General features: G+C 44.1%; 2 protein-coding genes across 2 annotated transcripts in view; one reads left to right on the forward strand and one right to left on the reverse strand.

Moving 5' to 3' along the window:
- The window catches only part of Mfge8 (milk fat globule EGF and factor V/VIII domain containing), a 91,906-nt gene extending 89,669 nt beyond the window's left edge, over window positions 1–2,237 (reverse strand). Inside the window, exon 1 of the mRNA XM_010621243.1 lies at window positions 2,153–2,237. Within this exon, the coding sequence (XP_010619545.1) occupies window positions 2,153–2,237 (85 nt within the window). The remainder of the gene's footprint in view (window positions 1–2,152) is intronic.
- Abhd2 (abhydrolase domain containing 2, acylglycerol lipase) overlaps window positions 2,195–15,754 on the forward strand; it is a 101,077-nt gene continuing 87,517 nt past the window's right edge. Inside the window, exon 1 of the mRNA XM_010621047.3 lies at window positions 2,195–2,313. The gene's annotated coding sequence lies outside the window, so the exon portion shown is untranslated. The remainder of the gene's footprint in view (window positions 2,314–15,754) is intronic.

Genomic DNA, 15,754 nt, shown 5'->3' on the forward strand with positions numbered 1-15,754 from the left:
ATAAAATGATCATTAGTTTCAAGAAACAAAACTTAGAAAATGAGTTAGCAACTTAGAGGAATGTTCTTAAGTGGGCTTTCATCACAATGGCAAACATGCATTAAAAGTTAAGTGTATGCCAGGCACTGTGGATGTACTTTGACACATATTCACTCATTTGCTACTCCAGGACCTCAGGAGTGAAACACTTTACTGTCATCTGCATTTCACAGAAAGAAGCACTGTGCAGAGAGGTACTGTCCTTGCCTAAGGCCAAAAGGTAAAGAGGGCAGAACCAGGATTCCAGCACCAGCAGCAGAGAGTCTAGAGCTGGTTGCTCTCATCCATTTCCTGAAGATACAGAATAATGGATAGCTGGGGATTTAGCTCATTGGTTCCACCGCCTGCCTCACAGACACAAGGTCCCAAGCTCAATCTCCAGTACCAAAAAACAAAACAAAACCCAAAAACAAAATAATGGACAAAGCAGCGTTTCTGCCCAAAGGGAATAATCAGAGCACATCATGTGTCAGACCACTACTCCCTGCTGTCCCCCAGGATAACCTGAGGGCTATCTTGTGTTATAAGTCCTGCAGAGAGGGCCGGTTGAGTCACAGTCGTGTCTGCTTAAATGAAGTCCAGGAGCATTAGCCAGCCCAGAGCGTGAGTAGGCTCATGCCTTCTCCCCTGTTCTTTCTGAAACAGGCTGTCTCACCCTTTCAGAAATGTACTTTATTGCCACATCCAAACATCTGGCTATCCCAGACCAGGCTCCCCAAATCCCCAATCTTAACAGGCTACTAAATTAGAAGGTAAAAAAATGGCATTCTGTCCTAAATGGCCTCCCACAGAAATGCTTTACAGAATAAAAAACCAAAACAAAACATATGATCAAACAGAATATGGCAAGAGTCACAACAGAGAGGAAGAACAGAAACCAGAGACAAATAAATACAGGACATTTCTGTGCACTGAAAAAGCCACGAAAGATGATTTATGCCCACACTTTGAGATGTCCACACCTTCTGATCAAGGAATGGGCTTCAGGTGGGTCTGACAGACATCTGGTCACACTCTGTGAAACCTGAAACAGCCCATTTTTTTTTTCTGTCACAATCCTGAAGTGCGTGAAAGGAAAAATAGCATTGTTTCAAATACCACTTCCCTTATCCAGCTGCATAGCTCTCCCATTTCGCCTCTTGCTTCCTCTCTTCCAGCCCCTCTGTGCCTTGATAGTGTGCCCCATGAGCCCTGCAGGAATTGCATTTCAAGTCACTCAAGTGTTCTATTCTTAGTTAAGCCCATGTCTTTGCAAAAGCAATTTCAAGATCATAGAATTTTAGAACTGAGTAAGTGATAAATCAGTCTTCACAAATGCCTATTGAATGCCAGGCATGGTTCATGTCTACTAGAGTCAATCTCATCAGCTGCTATTATTACTCCCTGTTGAAATGAGGATGCATGAAGAGAGGTTAAGTAACAAACTTTTGATCCTCCTGCCTCAGCCTCCCAGAGAGCTGGCCTAACCCTACTTTCTTCCAGGTGGCCTCCAACTGTTAAGTTTGAAAAAGGCTGAAAGGACATTGAGCCAGTAACTGGGGTCTAGATGCCACCTCTTCCCGAGCTGCAAGGACTCTGCTGCCACATCCTTTCATTTCCTTCTAGCCTAGAGACTAATTACCTCCCGTCTCTCTTTCCCTTGTGGACTCCAAATATCGCCTCTCTTTGTAATGGGCTAGGGTGAGACAGTCAGTCGTTCGGTCTGGACCCACCAGAACCCCGCAGCTGATACCAGCCAACATTCCTCCTCCCATTCCCAGAGGACACCAGATCTCACCCAGAACCCCTAAACTAGCTTGCTGACCCAGTCGCCCCTCTTTACCCCGCCCACATCAACACAAAACACTACCCATCCTCTAGCCCTGCTCCCTTTTCCCCGCCCCCTCCGGGCGGGTCTTATCCAATAGAGTCTAGGCCTAGGGGCCGAAGACGTCAAAAGTAACCAATTGTCGAAGAACTCTCTATGGGCTCCCGCCTATATTCTGAGGAGCAGTTCTGCTGACCAATAGACTGCCAACCAGGTGCAAAGAACGCGTAGGACAAATAGAGTAGCGATTGAGCTACCCAATGAACAGGCAGGTTCCCGTGTTAGGGGCGTGGCAGAGTCGGTCACTAGGGGCGTGGCAGCAGTTGCTTGGGCGGGGCCGGTAGCGGCGGGAGACGCTCTGGCGACGGGTTCCGGCTGCATTTATTTCCATGAGCGCAGCCGGCAGCCGCGGAGCTGTGGGGACCCGGCTGGGGACGAACTGGGCAGCAATAGCCAACTACGTTCAGGTAAAGTCACGGCCTAGAGAGCTCCGTGGGCCGAAGATCGCGCCCTGGAGCCATTGGGCCCAAACCAGAGCCCGCGGTCCCCAGCGTGGCCCGGCCAGTCACCCCGCAGCCCACGCGCCCGGGGTCCTCAGGGACTCTCAAGGGGGCAGTCACTCGGCCCTGCGGGCGTCCCCAGGGCTCACCGGGCGACAAGGGGAACCTGGACGGCTGGGGATACGCCTTCCGGGAGGTCCTTTGTCCCCTTGTACTCGGGGAACCGAGGTAGGAACACCCCCGACCGCGGCCTCCCCGGTGGCCATCCTCGCCCCCGTCGAACGCACTCCCGGGCTCTCCGGGGTCGCACTCAGGTCTGCGGGCCTGGGCTCAGTGAAGGTCCAGGGTCCACAGCTGGTGGGAGAGGACCGCGGGGCCTGATGATAGTCCCGGAAATTCCAGGAGTCTCTGCGTTTGGGGGTCCCAGGGTCGCACCCGGGACCATAGGGCTCAAGTTGTAGGGAGGAAGCTTTTGAACCAGTCGGAGGTGCCTTAAGTGAGCACGGCCCACGCCAGGCACTGTTCTAGGCGCTTTGTGGGCTTCTCACGGCAGAGCTGTCCAGCAGCGCTGGAGGCGGGCTGTCCGCCAAGCAGCCAGCGCCGCGACCTTGGAAGTGTCCAGGCAGGGGCCGGATGACAGCCACCTGTCAGGGATGCTTAAGAAGGACTCCCAAGGGAACTGCATGATCCATCTGTAAGGCTCTTCTCCACCCACAGATGCACTCTGGGTGACATCTAATGCCTAGATTGAGGCGGGTACTTCTAAAGGGTCCATTAAATTCGAAGTAGGTGTTGGAATTTGCCCATAATAAATTCTGCGGTTTCAGCTCTCAGGTGTGGGTGTGAGCAAAGAGAATGGATGATACCAAAAGATAAATAAGCCAAATGGTTTGTTTCACTACCATGAAGGGCCTTAATTTAAACTACTGGGGATTTGGTCTTCCTAATTCTTCTATTTTGGTTTCTTTCTATTTTCATTTGTCAGTTTCACCAGCATTCCAGTAACCAAACCCAGAGGCAGCTTCCAAGAACAGGGTGGGGAGAGGGACCTTGAGAGTGTTTAGGTTTGACTCTCAGCACGATCAGTGCCCAGAGCTTTTCATGGGCCATTTGGTTACAGTGATATTAAGCAGAGTCCAAAAGAGGGACAATCTGTTTGTCCCCCTTTGTTACCTTCTGTCATTTGCCTGCATAGAGAGGACATGATCTTCTGAAGGTCAGGAAGCAGCGAAAGATTCTTAGCATCACTTGTTGCCTGTTTGAGGATGAATTAACCTTTAAATAACCAGTCAGAAAGCAGTCCGGTCAATATACTGCTGATTGTCTGCATGTACTTGTGACATTTTTAGGGCCAAAGACCTTAGGTAGAGCTCACCCAATTCATTCTTCTCAATGTATAGACAAGGAAACTGAGGCCGGGGTGATAACAGGGATGGCTGGTCAGTACAGAGCTGTGACCAAGGGTTGATTTCTTTCACCATATATCTAGCTAGCAGTCTCTCTTATTCTCAATGTTTAAGTTCTGAAAGAGCCTAGAGAAGTTGGGAGCCCATATTTTGGTATCTGAGTACTCGATTTGAGTCTTAAGTCTGCTTTTACTAGCTATGTGACTTTGGGTGAGTTACTTAACTTCTCTATGCAACAAGAATGATAATGGTACTTTGGTTAGAAAAGTTTTTGCGAAATGCATGAATTATTATATTGAAAGCATTTAGAACAGTGCCTACTGTATAGTAACCAATTACAAATTTGTTCATTAGAATGTTGTTGCCTTTTTACACAGCTTTTTTTTCATATCCAGCGCCCAGTATTTTCCAGCAGGATCTAATTCCTCCCCCAACCCCAAAGTCATTTAACATCGTAGATTTCATTTTAGTATAGACATCCGTGGGGGTTTCCAAGTTACATTGCATTTTATTTCCTCCGCCACTGAGCTACATCCCCAGCCCTTTTTATTTTTTTTCTGTGAGACAGTGTCTAGGTTACTCATGCTAGCCTTGAATTTTTGATCTTCCTGCCTCAGCCTCCTAGGTGGCTGGTATTGCACATATAGGCCACTGCACTTGGCTGCATTGTATTTCTTATCTAGTTTTCTTTTTTTTAAGTTAATTTTATTGGTACATTTTTTATATACATAATGATCACATTTGTCATAGGGCATTTGTACCTGTACACATTTAATCAGATGATTTAGTTTCTCTGTTAGTTGTCTCCTTGCAATTATTCTTTTCTTTTTTTTTTTTGGTACCGGGGATTGAACTCAGGTCCTTGCGCTTGCAAGGCAGGCCACCGAACCACTGAGCTAAATCCCCGGCCCAATTATTCTTTTCTTAGATGCCAGTTTTTAAAAATTGTCTTAAAGTGGGTGGGAAGGAATCTCTCCAAGTGATAAGAGTCTGTGATGATATCCATCTCCACAACAGCCTTCCAAATATGTTCGGCTTTTCTCCCCAGTTGTCAGTGTGATGCAGCTTGATTATAAATGGATGAACATTTTTAGATTAAGATTTCATGAGCCACTGTATTAAGTGCTTTTTAGAAGTTGAGGGATCGTGTGTCAAATGCATTTAAGCAAGTTCCTTAGTCATTTGAGTAGGGGGAGGGCAGCAGGGCCTTCCTGGCCTGGGAGAAAGAAGCTTGTGAGGAGTTCTGGCTGGTAATTTAGCTTGTTCACTGGCTTATCTGCATTTTGCCTGTTCTTTTCCAGAGCTTGAAATAAACCAAATGGCAAATGCAACAGAGAGCTCTTTTTCTTCCCTTCCAGCTGGAGTTCCCATTCTTCCCTTTTTATTTTCACTTTCATTCCCTGGCTCTCTCATTTTGAGAAATAAGCCCCCTCAGTTGGTCAGCCAGTTCCCTTTCCCTGGAGAGATGCCTGTCACCTTTTCTTTTCTTTTCTTTTTTTCTTTCTTCTTTTTTTTTTCAGAAATCCAGTTCCCTTTTGTTTTGCATTCCCTATTTTTTAAACTGGTTTTCTACATTGAGCCAAGATGATCACTTTACATTGATCACACCTTCTTTTGCCTTATTTTTCCCAAGAGTTGGTTCTGAGTTTTGGCTTTTTGTTTAGGCTATTGCTTATGTATGAACACAGGATCTTTCTCATAGTGCTTTGGTAGAAGGGCTTCTTATTCCCTGATATTCCTTGCTTCATTGTTTCCTGGTTTCTGCTGGTGATCTTGGACAGGGTCCACATGCAGTAGGTACACTGGTTCCCACTGCCTTCGCCCAGAGCTTCTGCCCAGGGAACAACCGTTTTCTTGGTTCTTTGGAAGTCAGGGGAAGAGTCTGTCTTATTTTTTGCCTAAAATCTGTTTCTGTGAAAAGCACTGGCAGAAAGACATTTCCAACATAATGGGAGTTCCGTGTGGCGACATTTCTGTTCCTACCTACTCTTATGATATTCTGATTCTTATTGGGTGGTGGGGGTTTTGAGTCCTCTTTGACCAGCTGAAGAGTGATGTAGGGCCTATGGTGCTTTAGCCTTTCTGTCTCATCTCTGGCTAAGCTGTCCTCAAGAACAGAGCAGTGGAAATTCGGGTGCCTCCAGTGTGGTCTGTCCTTCTGGGCCAGTGGGTGATTAAGGCCACTTTTTTTTAATTATTAAGGCCATTCTTAACCCCTCTGCTTCCAGTCCAGTATGGATGCCACACAGGTGCTGACATTATTTCCCTTAAGGATCCTTTTTATATCTGAAGATTTATTTTTGTTGTTTTGGTTCCAGGGCGTTGTGTTTGGGGATTAAAGGTTCTCTGTTTATAAAATGGCTGGTGTGGACCGATGAAGATTCCTGCTGGTCCCTGTGAAGTGTATGCCCAGTTGGGGGAAAAGCTTATAACCCAGGGATGATTTTCATAGTAGTTAAGTAGCAGACAGGTAAAGAGTTGATTAAAGAATTAGAACATTGATGCCCTTAGCTTTGCCTGGTTTCTGATTTTCTTTTGTTGTCTTTAAGCAGAGGTTCATTAAGTTCAACAGATTGAGCATTTGGTGTGTGCCAAGAACACAGTTAACAAGATCAGTAATAAGCATTTTGTTGTATAAAAAGTACTTTGTTTTAAAATCATTTATACATATTTTAAGTTAATGTTTTTAATCAAATTTTGGTATTCCAAGGTAGCTAATGCATTTATATGATGGAAGAAAATATTTCAAAGGCACAAAAGTTTAGACAGTTAATGTGTCTCTGTCCACCCTTGCTCCCTGTCACCTGTTTTGCCCCTCAGAGACAACCAGTGTCACTGATCAACATTGAGCCAAGATGATCACTTTACATTGATCACACCTTCTTTTGCCTTATTTTTCCCAAGAGTTGGTTCTGAGTTTTGGCTTTTTGTTTAGGCTATTGCTTATGTATGAACACAGGATCTTTCTCATAGTGCTTTGGTAGAAGGGCTTCTTATTCCCTGATATTCCTTGCTTCATTGTTTCCTGGTTTCTGCTGGTGATCTTGGACAGGGTCCACATGCAGTAGGTACACTGGTTCCCACTGCCTTCGCCCAGAGCTTCTGCCCAGGGAACAACCGTTTTCTTGGTTCTTTGGAAGTCAGGGGAAGAGTCTGTCTTATTTTTTGCCTAAAATCTGTTTCTGTGAAAAGCACTGGCAGAAAGACATTTCCAACATAATGGGAGTTCCGTGTGGCGACATTTCTGTTCCTACCTACTCTTATGATATTCTGATTCTTATTGGGTGGTGGGGGTTTTGAGTCCTCTTTGACCAGCTGAAGAGTGATGTAGGGCCTATGGTGCTTTAGCCTTTCTGTCTCATCTCTGGCTAAGCTGTCCTCAAGAACAGAGCAGTGGAAATTCGGGTGCCTCCAGTGTGGTCTGTCCTTCTGGGCCAGTGGGTGATTAAGGCCACTTTTTTTTAATTATTAAGGCCATTCTTAACCCCTCTGCTTCCAGTCCAGTATGGATGCCACACAGGTGCTGACATTATTTCCCTTAAGGATCCTTTTTATATCTGAAGATTTATTTTTGTTGTTTTGGTTCCAGGGCGTTGTGTTTGGGGATTAAAGGTTCTCTGTTTATAAAATGGCTGGTGTGGACCGATGAAGATTCCTGCTGGTCCCTGTGAAGTGTATGCCCAGTTGGGGGAAAAGCTTATAACCCAGGGATGATTTTCATAGTAGTTAAGTAGCAGACAGGTAAAGAGTTGATTAAAGAATTAGAACATTGATGCCCTTAGCTTTGCCTGGTTTCTGATTTTCTTTTGTTGTCTTTAAGCAGAGGTTCATTAAGTTCAACAGATTGAGCATTTGGTGTGTGCCAAGAACACAGTTAACAAGATCAGTAATAAGCATTTTGTTGTATAAAAAGTACTTTGTTTTAAAATCATTTATACATATTTTAAGTTAATGTTTTTAATCAAATTTTGGTATTCCAAGGTAGCTAATGCATTTATATGATGGAAGAAAATATTTCAAAGGCACAAAAGTTTAGACAGTTAATGTGTCTCTGTCCACCCTTGCTCCCTGTCACCTGTTTTGCCCCTCAGAGACAACCAGTGTCACTGATCCCTTCATTCTCCAGAGATGGTCTGTGCCCTTCTAATAGATTTTATTCACCCAGAATGAATTTGTTGTGAATATTCTGCATACTCATCCTTTTCACACAAACGGCAAGGCATTATATGCTATTTGGGACTTTGGTTTTTTTCTTCACTAAATATTTCTTGGCAGTATGAAAAGAGCTTCCACATCACTTTCTATGAAGGCTGTCTATTTTAGATACGTTTTCTATCTCCGAGGATGCTGAGGAGAAGCCTTATACAGGCAGCAGCTTTGAAATAGAGATCGTAAGGCATTTTGTGGCTATTTGGGGGCAAATGCTTTTCTTCTCTGGGTTCTGCAGCTGAGGCCCGAGAAGGGGCTGGGTGAGGCAAAGATTGCTCCCCAAGGTTATGGTGGGAAAAGAGAGCTGGGGCATTGGAGAATGAGCAACGCAGTAGACCTTGGGCCCTCCGCCAGGATGTCCTGAAAGTGAGCGGTGTGGAGGAGTTGGTGGTGTTCTCCCTGGTCTCTGAGGGAAGTCTCTTAGCCTCCCCTAATGCACATTTCCAGCATCCCTGTTGTGTCTGGCCCAGAATCTGCACCACAGTGCCCACTGTGTTTATCTTCACCTTTGGGCATCAGAAAGGAGCTCTGTCCTTTATAACAGGACTTCCTGTTGGGGGAGCATTATTAAGTGCCCCACCCCATCTTTTCTCTCACCCCAGGAAAAACCAGCTCTTCCACCAGCCCCTCTGTAAAGCACTTTCCCCAAACCATAGATAATTTTTTTGCTTTCCTTGGAAGAGTTATTTCCCAAGATCTCCAAATCACTTTACTGCTTCCAAGATCTGCCCAGCACCACCCTTGCTAACAGAGGCGTTCACAGGTGCTGGTTCTAAGACTAGAGTTTTCCAGTTCTTCACCTTTGAATTCTCTGTGGCTACACTTGTATTTTAAATAACCACATTGAGTTAAACATGGTCTTACAGTCTTTTGTGGCTCCCAGGTTTTGCCTGTGGTTTTTGTTTTTTCTTTTCTTTGAAAGTGGCTTAACATTTATCTTGATTTTATTTACCTTGAGTCTGATTTAGAGCCACCTTGAAATGGAATGTTCAAGGTGCTAGCCAGTCTAATCTGGAGGGCTTATTTCCTGGGCTTGCTTTGTGCTGGAGCCACGATGTCCTTTAGCTGCACCACAGGTGCTATACTCAGAGGAATTGTTTACACTGTTTCTGATTTCTCCTAGATGAAAGATTAGGGACAAAAAGGTTGCCCCATTTTTTGCCCAATCATAGTAGGCTTATATTTGTGTACTGTCTGCTGAGTCATATCAGTGAGAACTGTAAAAAAAATTAGGAAGTCCAACATCAGATTGTTGCAATTTTAATTTTCAAATAAGGAAATACAGAAGTCCTGGCATCTCTCATTACCCCAGTTCATATAAGAAGAAATGTTTTGAAGGTCAGTATCTCAGCATAAAGAAAAGTCTTCTAAACAGGACATATAAGAGCTTGATTAAAAAGGCTGAGTTTGGGCCGGGGATTTAGCTCAGTGGTTCGGTGGTCTGTCTTGCAAGAGCAAGGACCCGAGTTCAATCCCCAGTACCAAAAAAAAAAAAAAGGCTGAGTTTAATGATCACGGAATCGTGGCACTTGGGAGGGCCTAGAATGGTGAACCCTATTCAAGGAGGGGATCTACATTATCAGTTTCTTTAGGCAGTGCTCAGTATTCTCTTGATGGGAAGCTGGGCCATTTTCTTAGTCTGGTGAACCTGTCTGTGGCACCATCTGTTGAGGGTCCTGTTTTCATTGTTTTGGGTAGCGTGGGCTACACAGTGATATGCAATTATAGTGTGTTACAGTGATAGGGACTGATATTAAAAATTGTTCTTTGGTTCCTTGAGGTCCAGATTTGTGTGTGAAATGCCATGTTGGGGCTCTTAACGACCAAGGAGTCACAAGAGGCTAAAGCTGGACTTCAACAACCAGCTGGAATTAATAAGACCTTTTGGCAGTTCTTTGGAAACATGTGCTTAAACTTACTAAATTCATGATGTAGCCTGTCAGGTAATGGTTCAGATTGTTTCTGAGATACAGTGTGACTTCTCACCCAGGTCCCTGGCACGGTTTCATCTCTTCCTACTGCTCTATCACATTCTTCTAGTGTTAGGCAGTTCCTTGTCCGGAGTCCACAGTATGTGCTTGAGATCCTTGGAGTTCTCCTTAGATAAGGAATGCTCAGACTTTGGTTTCGTGTTAATGATAATTGGAAGTACTTTAAAGGACTGTCCTGGAATATTGAGGTACCTAATTATATCAGGGTCCACCTGCATGACCTCAGCACCTCCCATTTCTTTGTGAAGTTCTCACAAGTTCAAAGGCAAACCCCAGTGACGGGTTTAGCACAGAAGCGATGAACTGCCATCAGGTGAAGCTGGGTGACAGCTCAGAGCTCGGTTCAGACGAAAGCTGCAGCGGCTGTCCCAGTGGAGAACAGTGACATGAGAAAGGAGTTATTGCACCTGCGCCCAGTAGGTCTCAGGACTACGGGGCCTGGGAGCTCGAGGCCACGCTGACATTTTTGGCAGACATATCAGGCCTAAGCAGTGTCATTCTCATCACATCAGTGTAATTCATCTGAGTTTTACTGTTTGAGTAATTTTATTTGTGCTTATTTATAAATTTGCTTTCATCTCCATAACCGTAAAAGTGCTAAAAGAAATTTATGTCAAGTTTTAGGTTTGTATGTTTTAAGAAATAGTATGGAAAATAATTAGATAATAGTAATTCAGTTTAAATTTAAGAATCAAATGCAAGGTAATTTAATCAAGGGGATCTAGCAGGACTAGTTTTCCCCCTCAGTAAGGGCCATTTTGTTTCTAAATTTGAAAGACCCCAGTGCAGGAATCTGGGAAGCAAGACTGTCTCATCTGTGTTGTGCATGACTTCTTTTCACGTGCCAAACTCTAGAAGTATTAGTTGAGTGCTAAAAAAGGGTTAATTGATCTTCTGGAGTTCCTGCATCCTCCCTTGGGGAGATCCTGTTTGTTTAGTCCTGGAAAGTGTTAAAGTGATTTGGAGAACTTGAGAAACGCACCCAAGGAAAGCAACAAAAATTATGGCTGGGTTTGGGAAAGATGCTTTATGGAAGCTGTGTGCATTCGTAGCCAACACTTACTGTGCACACTAATGGGGCAGAGCCCTCCAAAGTAATTTGGCATTTTTGGATTGAACAATAATGTTTACTTATTGATATTTGTGTGATCTGAGCACTTGGCAGAATGGCCCAGCTGACAGCCGCTGGAAGCTTATTCACCATCAGGCACCTTCACTGCAGCTGAAAGTTGGGGGTGAACTTGGACCTCAGTGGCTGCTAATAATATTTGTCCTGTTGCTAAGTAATCACTTATTGATTTTTTATCTTTTTATTATGAGAATCATAAAGATACAAGAAGTAGACAGTCATTCAGTAAGGCTCTGTCACAATCACCAGCTTTACTGATAATCATGACAACTGGAGTTTCCTCTATTCCCCAAGCCACCTCCCTCAGCATGCATTTATTTTGAAGTAGATCCTAAACTTCATACAGTTGCATATGTAAATATTTCAATATCTTTTAAAGATATAGGCTGCTTTGTTAAACATCCATTGTTACATTTTTAAAACTTAATCATGTTAATATCATCAAATATCCAGTCATTGTTCAATTTCTAATCATTTTAGAATATCAGGTTAAGTTTAATTTTTTTGAATCGGGATTCAAATAAAAATTACACACTGTGATTTGTTGTTCTACTATTTATGTCTTTTAAATTGTGGGTCTCTGTTTCTTTTCCTCCCTTCCTAATGAAGAAACTGGGTACCTTGTAGAGATTTATTTACTTTTGAATGGGTAATACATTCACATAATATAATATTCAAAAGGTGTATCATGGTAAAGAGTGAAAATCCTGCTTCCTCACCAGCAATAACAGGGAGAGCCTGTTACTAGTACTTTGTATATTTTTTCCCAATTTAGAAAACAGTCCCTTTTGTTTGGACTGTCATTAACATTACCTATCCATGATTATTATTGAGTACACACAAAGCTGGATGTCATACTGAAATTGTGAAGTGAAATCTTGACTTTGTCACTGTAGAGCTTCTAAGAGGCATGCAAATGCTCCTCTGGGCCAACTGTGGGCTGAGCTGTTTTATAGTTCAACATGCAGTTCAGCATATAGTATTGCATAGTGCGGCAAATATGTGTGTTTACATCTATGTCCTCTTTTTTTTATATAACTGGTAGCATATCTTGCACATTATTCTGCTCCTTGCTGTACTCTGCTAACATAGAATGAGGCATTTTAACCAATTGCCACATGTACTGTTTGGCATCCTACTAACATTTCTCATATATCCAATGTATCCAAATTACTGCACCCCAAATAGTGAGGAAAATACAGTATTCCTAGGACCATGTGAGTCCTAGAACCTTCAGAACTGGGAAGGTCTTTTTCTTTCTTTTCATTTGTTTAATCGGCATTAATGGGTTCTTTGTCTGCTGGATGCTCTGCTGGGCCTGTGCCCTCAGGATTGTTCCTGGGGCCTGGACTCGCTGTGCCCCAGCGTTGGCCCACACTTGGCCCAGGGGAGGCTGTCTATGAATGTGCACTAAACTTCAAGCCACGCATCCCTCCCTGTGTGACCTGCACTGTATTCACACTGTAGACTTCAGCCTTTCATGTTCCAAATACCCTGGCTACAGTTCCTTCTCTGTTACCATCATGTAAAATAAGTGTTCACTCTTTCTTGTCACTGACATTGAAAATATACCCTTCACAATAGTGAGATGTTAGAAAATGCCAAGTAGATGATAGCCATGGATATTTTCTCCAATTTAGAAAACAGTCCCTTTCCTTCACTCTGTCATTAATACCACCCATCTGTGATTATTGTTGACTTTACACACAAAGCTGGATGTTGTACTGAAATTGCAAAGTGAAATCTTAACTTTGCCACCATAGAGCTTCTAAGAGGAATGTGAATTTCTTTATGTCTCTTTTTGATGGGAAGAGGACTTATAGGGCTTTTGTCAAGGGGTTGGAGTGGTGGGATCCATTCAGCCCTACAGAGGGTTTCCAACATGAGAAGTTACCTTCCTTTTCTGTATTCTTAGAGCCTTACACAGGGAGGGCCCCAGCCTCAGTTTCCTTGCTTACCTTCGCAACAACTCACTTAGCTGTTGTGAGCACTGAATGAGGTAATGTCTGAGAATATGCTTTGTGAATAGTAAATTATGTGCTTGGTCTCCATTGTCAGTGACAGTGCATTTTGTGACTTGTTTGAGGAGTAAATGAGGTAATGTGTTAAAATCACAATACTTGATAAACCACCAAGCCCGCCAATAGGAAATTTTATTATCATCCACTTCTGCCCTTTGTGTAAAGTTAATGATATCAAGTCAAAGAGCACTACTGTATCTCACCACGAGCCACTGATCCCTCAACTGTGAGCGGCTGATGCAGAAACTGATGGTTTGGAATTCAGGAAGGAAGGCATGCATGTGCGCATGCTCCAGTCTTTACCTGTACAAAATGCTAGTTAAATTAAAGTTGGTGTGATTAATCACAAGCAAGTCAGAGACTGGACAAACCAGGCTGGAGGACTCAGCCATTTGGCTCTGGACTGGGATCTTCTAGCCATGGTGGATGAGGAGTGCCTTGTTTGCCTCTTCTGGTGAGCATACCACTGCATGTTCACTCTGTGGGTGTTTTTAATTTTTATTGCACTAGCAGGACGCTCTGGTGTGGGTGTCTGACCTGCTCTGCCTCATGTAGCAGAGTCACTGAGGCCTTATTATCCTCATTTAATAGAAAGGACACAGTGGTGCTACAGGTTGAGAAATGCCCCAAGTCTCACAACTAGTATGTAGTATAGCTGTGACCGAGCCAGATGTGCTTGTCCCCAGAGCCTGCGAGTGGTCTCTGTCCCTTGCCATCAGTGTATTCAGAAAAAGCCTTTCTACAAAGTGTAAATCTTTGTAACACCAGTTGTTCTGACCTCTTTCCATAAATGTGTTTTTAGAACGTCACACAGACATTGGATGGAAGATTTTTCGATTTCCTTTAGATATTGGAAAGGGAACCTTATTTTATGTTTCCATCACCATTGAGGTCTGGGTTAACCTAGGGTTAATGCTATTCAGATTTGTATTTTCTGGCCCAAATAAAGTCATATTATGTAGCTAGGAAATCTCGTAGACAATTTTGTTGCATTGGGTTCTTGGACTGAGTGGTGGAATCATAGACCTTCTATGCTAGTCAATGTTTATCTGAACTCCAGCAGCTGGTGGGAAGGTTTCCACCTCCTCTCGGTTAGGGGCCTTCTCTTCCTCCTTTAGAACAGCTTGGTTTTGCTTTGAATTGTCTTTCTTCTTTTGTGAGAGCAGTTTCTGAAGCAGATTTCTACCTTTTCCAGCCTGGTATGATGTTCTTTAGACAAACAGGGGAAAGGGGGAAGAAATATGGCCTCGAACAATAGCTCCTCTGAGTGATGGAAAGCAGAAAACTCATTTGGGATGAGTAATTATTTACTTGAAATTCAAGATGTTCTTTAAAAGATCCCAAAGCTACTGACGTCCAAGGTCACACTGAGCTTTCTCTCGATACACACTGGTGTGGTGGTTACCCATAGAGGCCAGTGGAATTATCTCCTATAGCAAAATTATTTTCAAGGGATTGCAATGGGGATGTTTTGGGCTAATGCCTTTCCCAAAGCCTCAGCAAGCCAGTAAACATTTACAGGTGCCCACTATGTGCTCAAAGCCATTTTAATATGCATAGCATTTAAATGGAAAGATTGAATTAGAAGAGCATCAGCCAGAAACCCCAATAGCAGTGAAACAAATAGGAATCATCACTTTTGTGTAGAGATGAGATTATCATGTTTTCTAGTTGTGAGAGGGTTTTTGCAGAATGTGAAGGGGGCACCTGTGATCTTAGGGCCTGGAGGAGATGGACCCCCAAGGAGCTTCCTGTCTAGTTCAGCAGGTGTAAAAGCTGGTTGGATGCAGTTGAAGGCTGGCAGTGTCACTTCAGTGGTGGATGATAGCATTTGTTCAACACAGCCATGGGGCTGGGAACATGGAGCCAAGGAAAGGCCGGTCATACCTGCAGCCCCGGGTCAGTCCCTCACGCGCACAGCATCATGTACGCACCCCAGGAACATGGTCACGCAGCCTACCTGAGGCACCATCTTCCCTGCTGCCGCCTGGAAATCCCCTGGTGAGAGACGCACCGCAGCTTCATTCCATGGTGACTCACTGCTCCCTCTCCCACGCCTTCCCTCTCGCCCCATTGTCCTCCTGACTACCCAGCCTTTCTGGGCCCTTGGCTCAGCCATCAGTCCTGCCCAGTGTCTACGCCCACACCTCTGTCTCTCCTGTGCTTACACTACTGTGAGTCCACCTCTTTCTGCCTCCTTCAAATTTATAGTGGGTATTTCAGGATTTAGTACTTAATTACATGGAGATTTGCACTGTTCCCTACATTATGGATGCCACATATCACACTGCTTTGTAGCTCCTGCTGAGGTTGGAATGAAGCTGATGCCTTTGGTACCTGTGGGGGGCAGGATGGACTGTCAGAAGGGAGTGCAGTTCGCTAAACACACCCACCAGTAGTACTGACACTTTTCCAGTGGGTTCTGCCCTCTTCATTTGCCAACCATTGCCTTATCCAGAAGGTGCTTCCTATGCAGGTGAATTAATTGTTGGTAAATGGAGTCATTTTCTTTCCCAGTTGTGAAGCACTCATGCTATTTCTGCTGAAATCATCTTCCTCAGTGGCTGCTTCCTCACTCCCAGGAACCTGATAAGGCAGCTCCATGTGCTGGGAAAGCTCAGAAGAGGGAGAGCTCACAGGAAGAGGAATGTG

This window comes from Fukomys damarensis, unplaced genomic scaffold (assembly GCF_012274545.1).
Source record: "Fukomys damarensis isolate Sample0158 unplaced genomic scaffold, DMR_v1.0_HiC HiC_scaffold_7, whole genome shotgun sequence".
In the NCBI taxonomy this organism is placed as follows: Eukaryota; Metazoa; Chordata; class Mammalia; order Rodentia; family Bathyergidae; genus Fukomys; species Fukomys damarensis.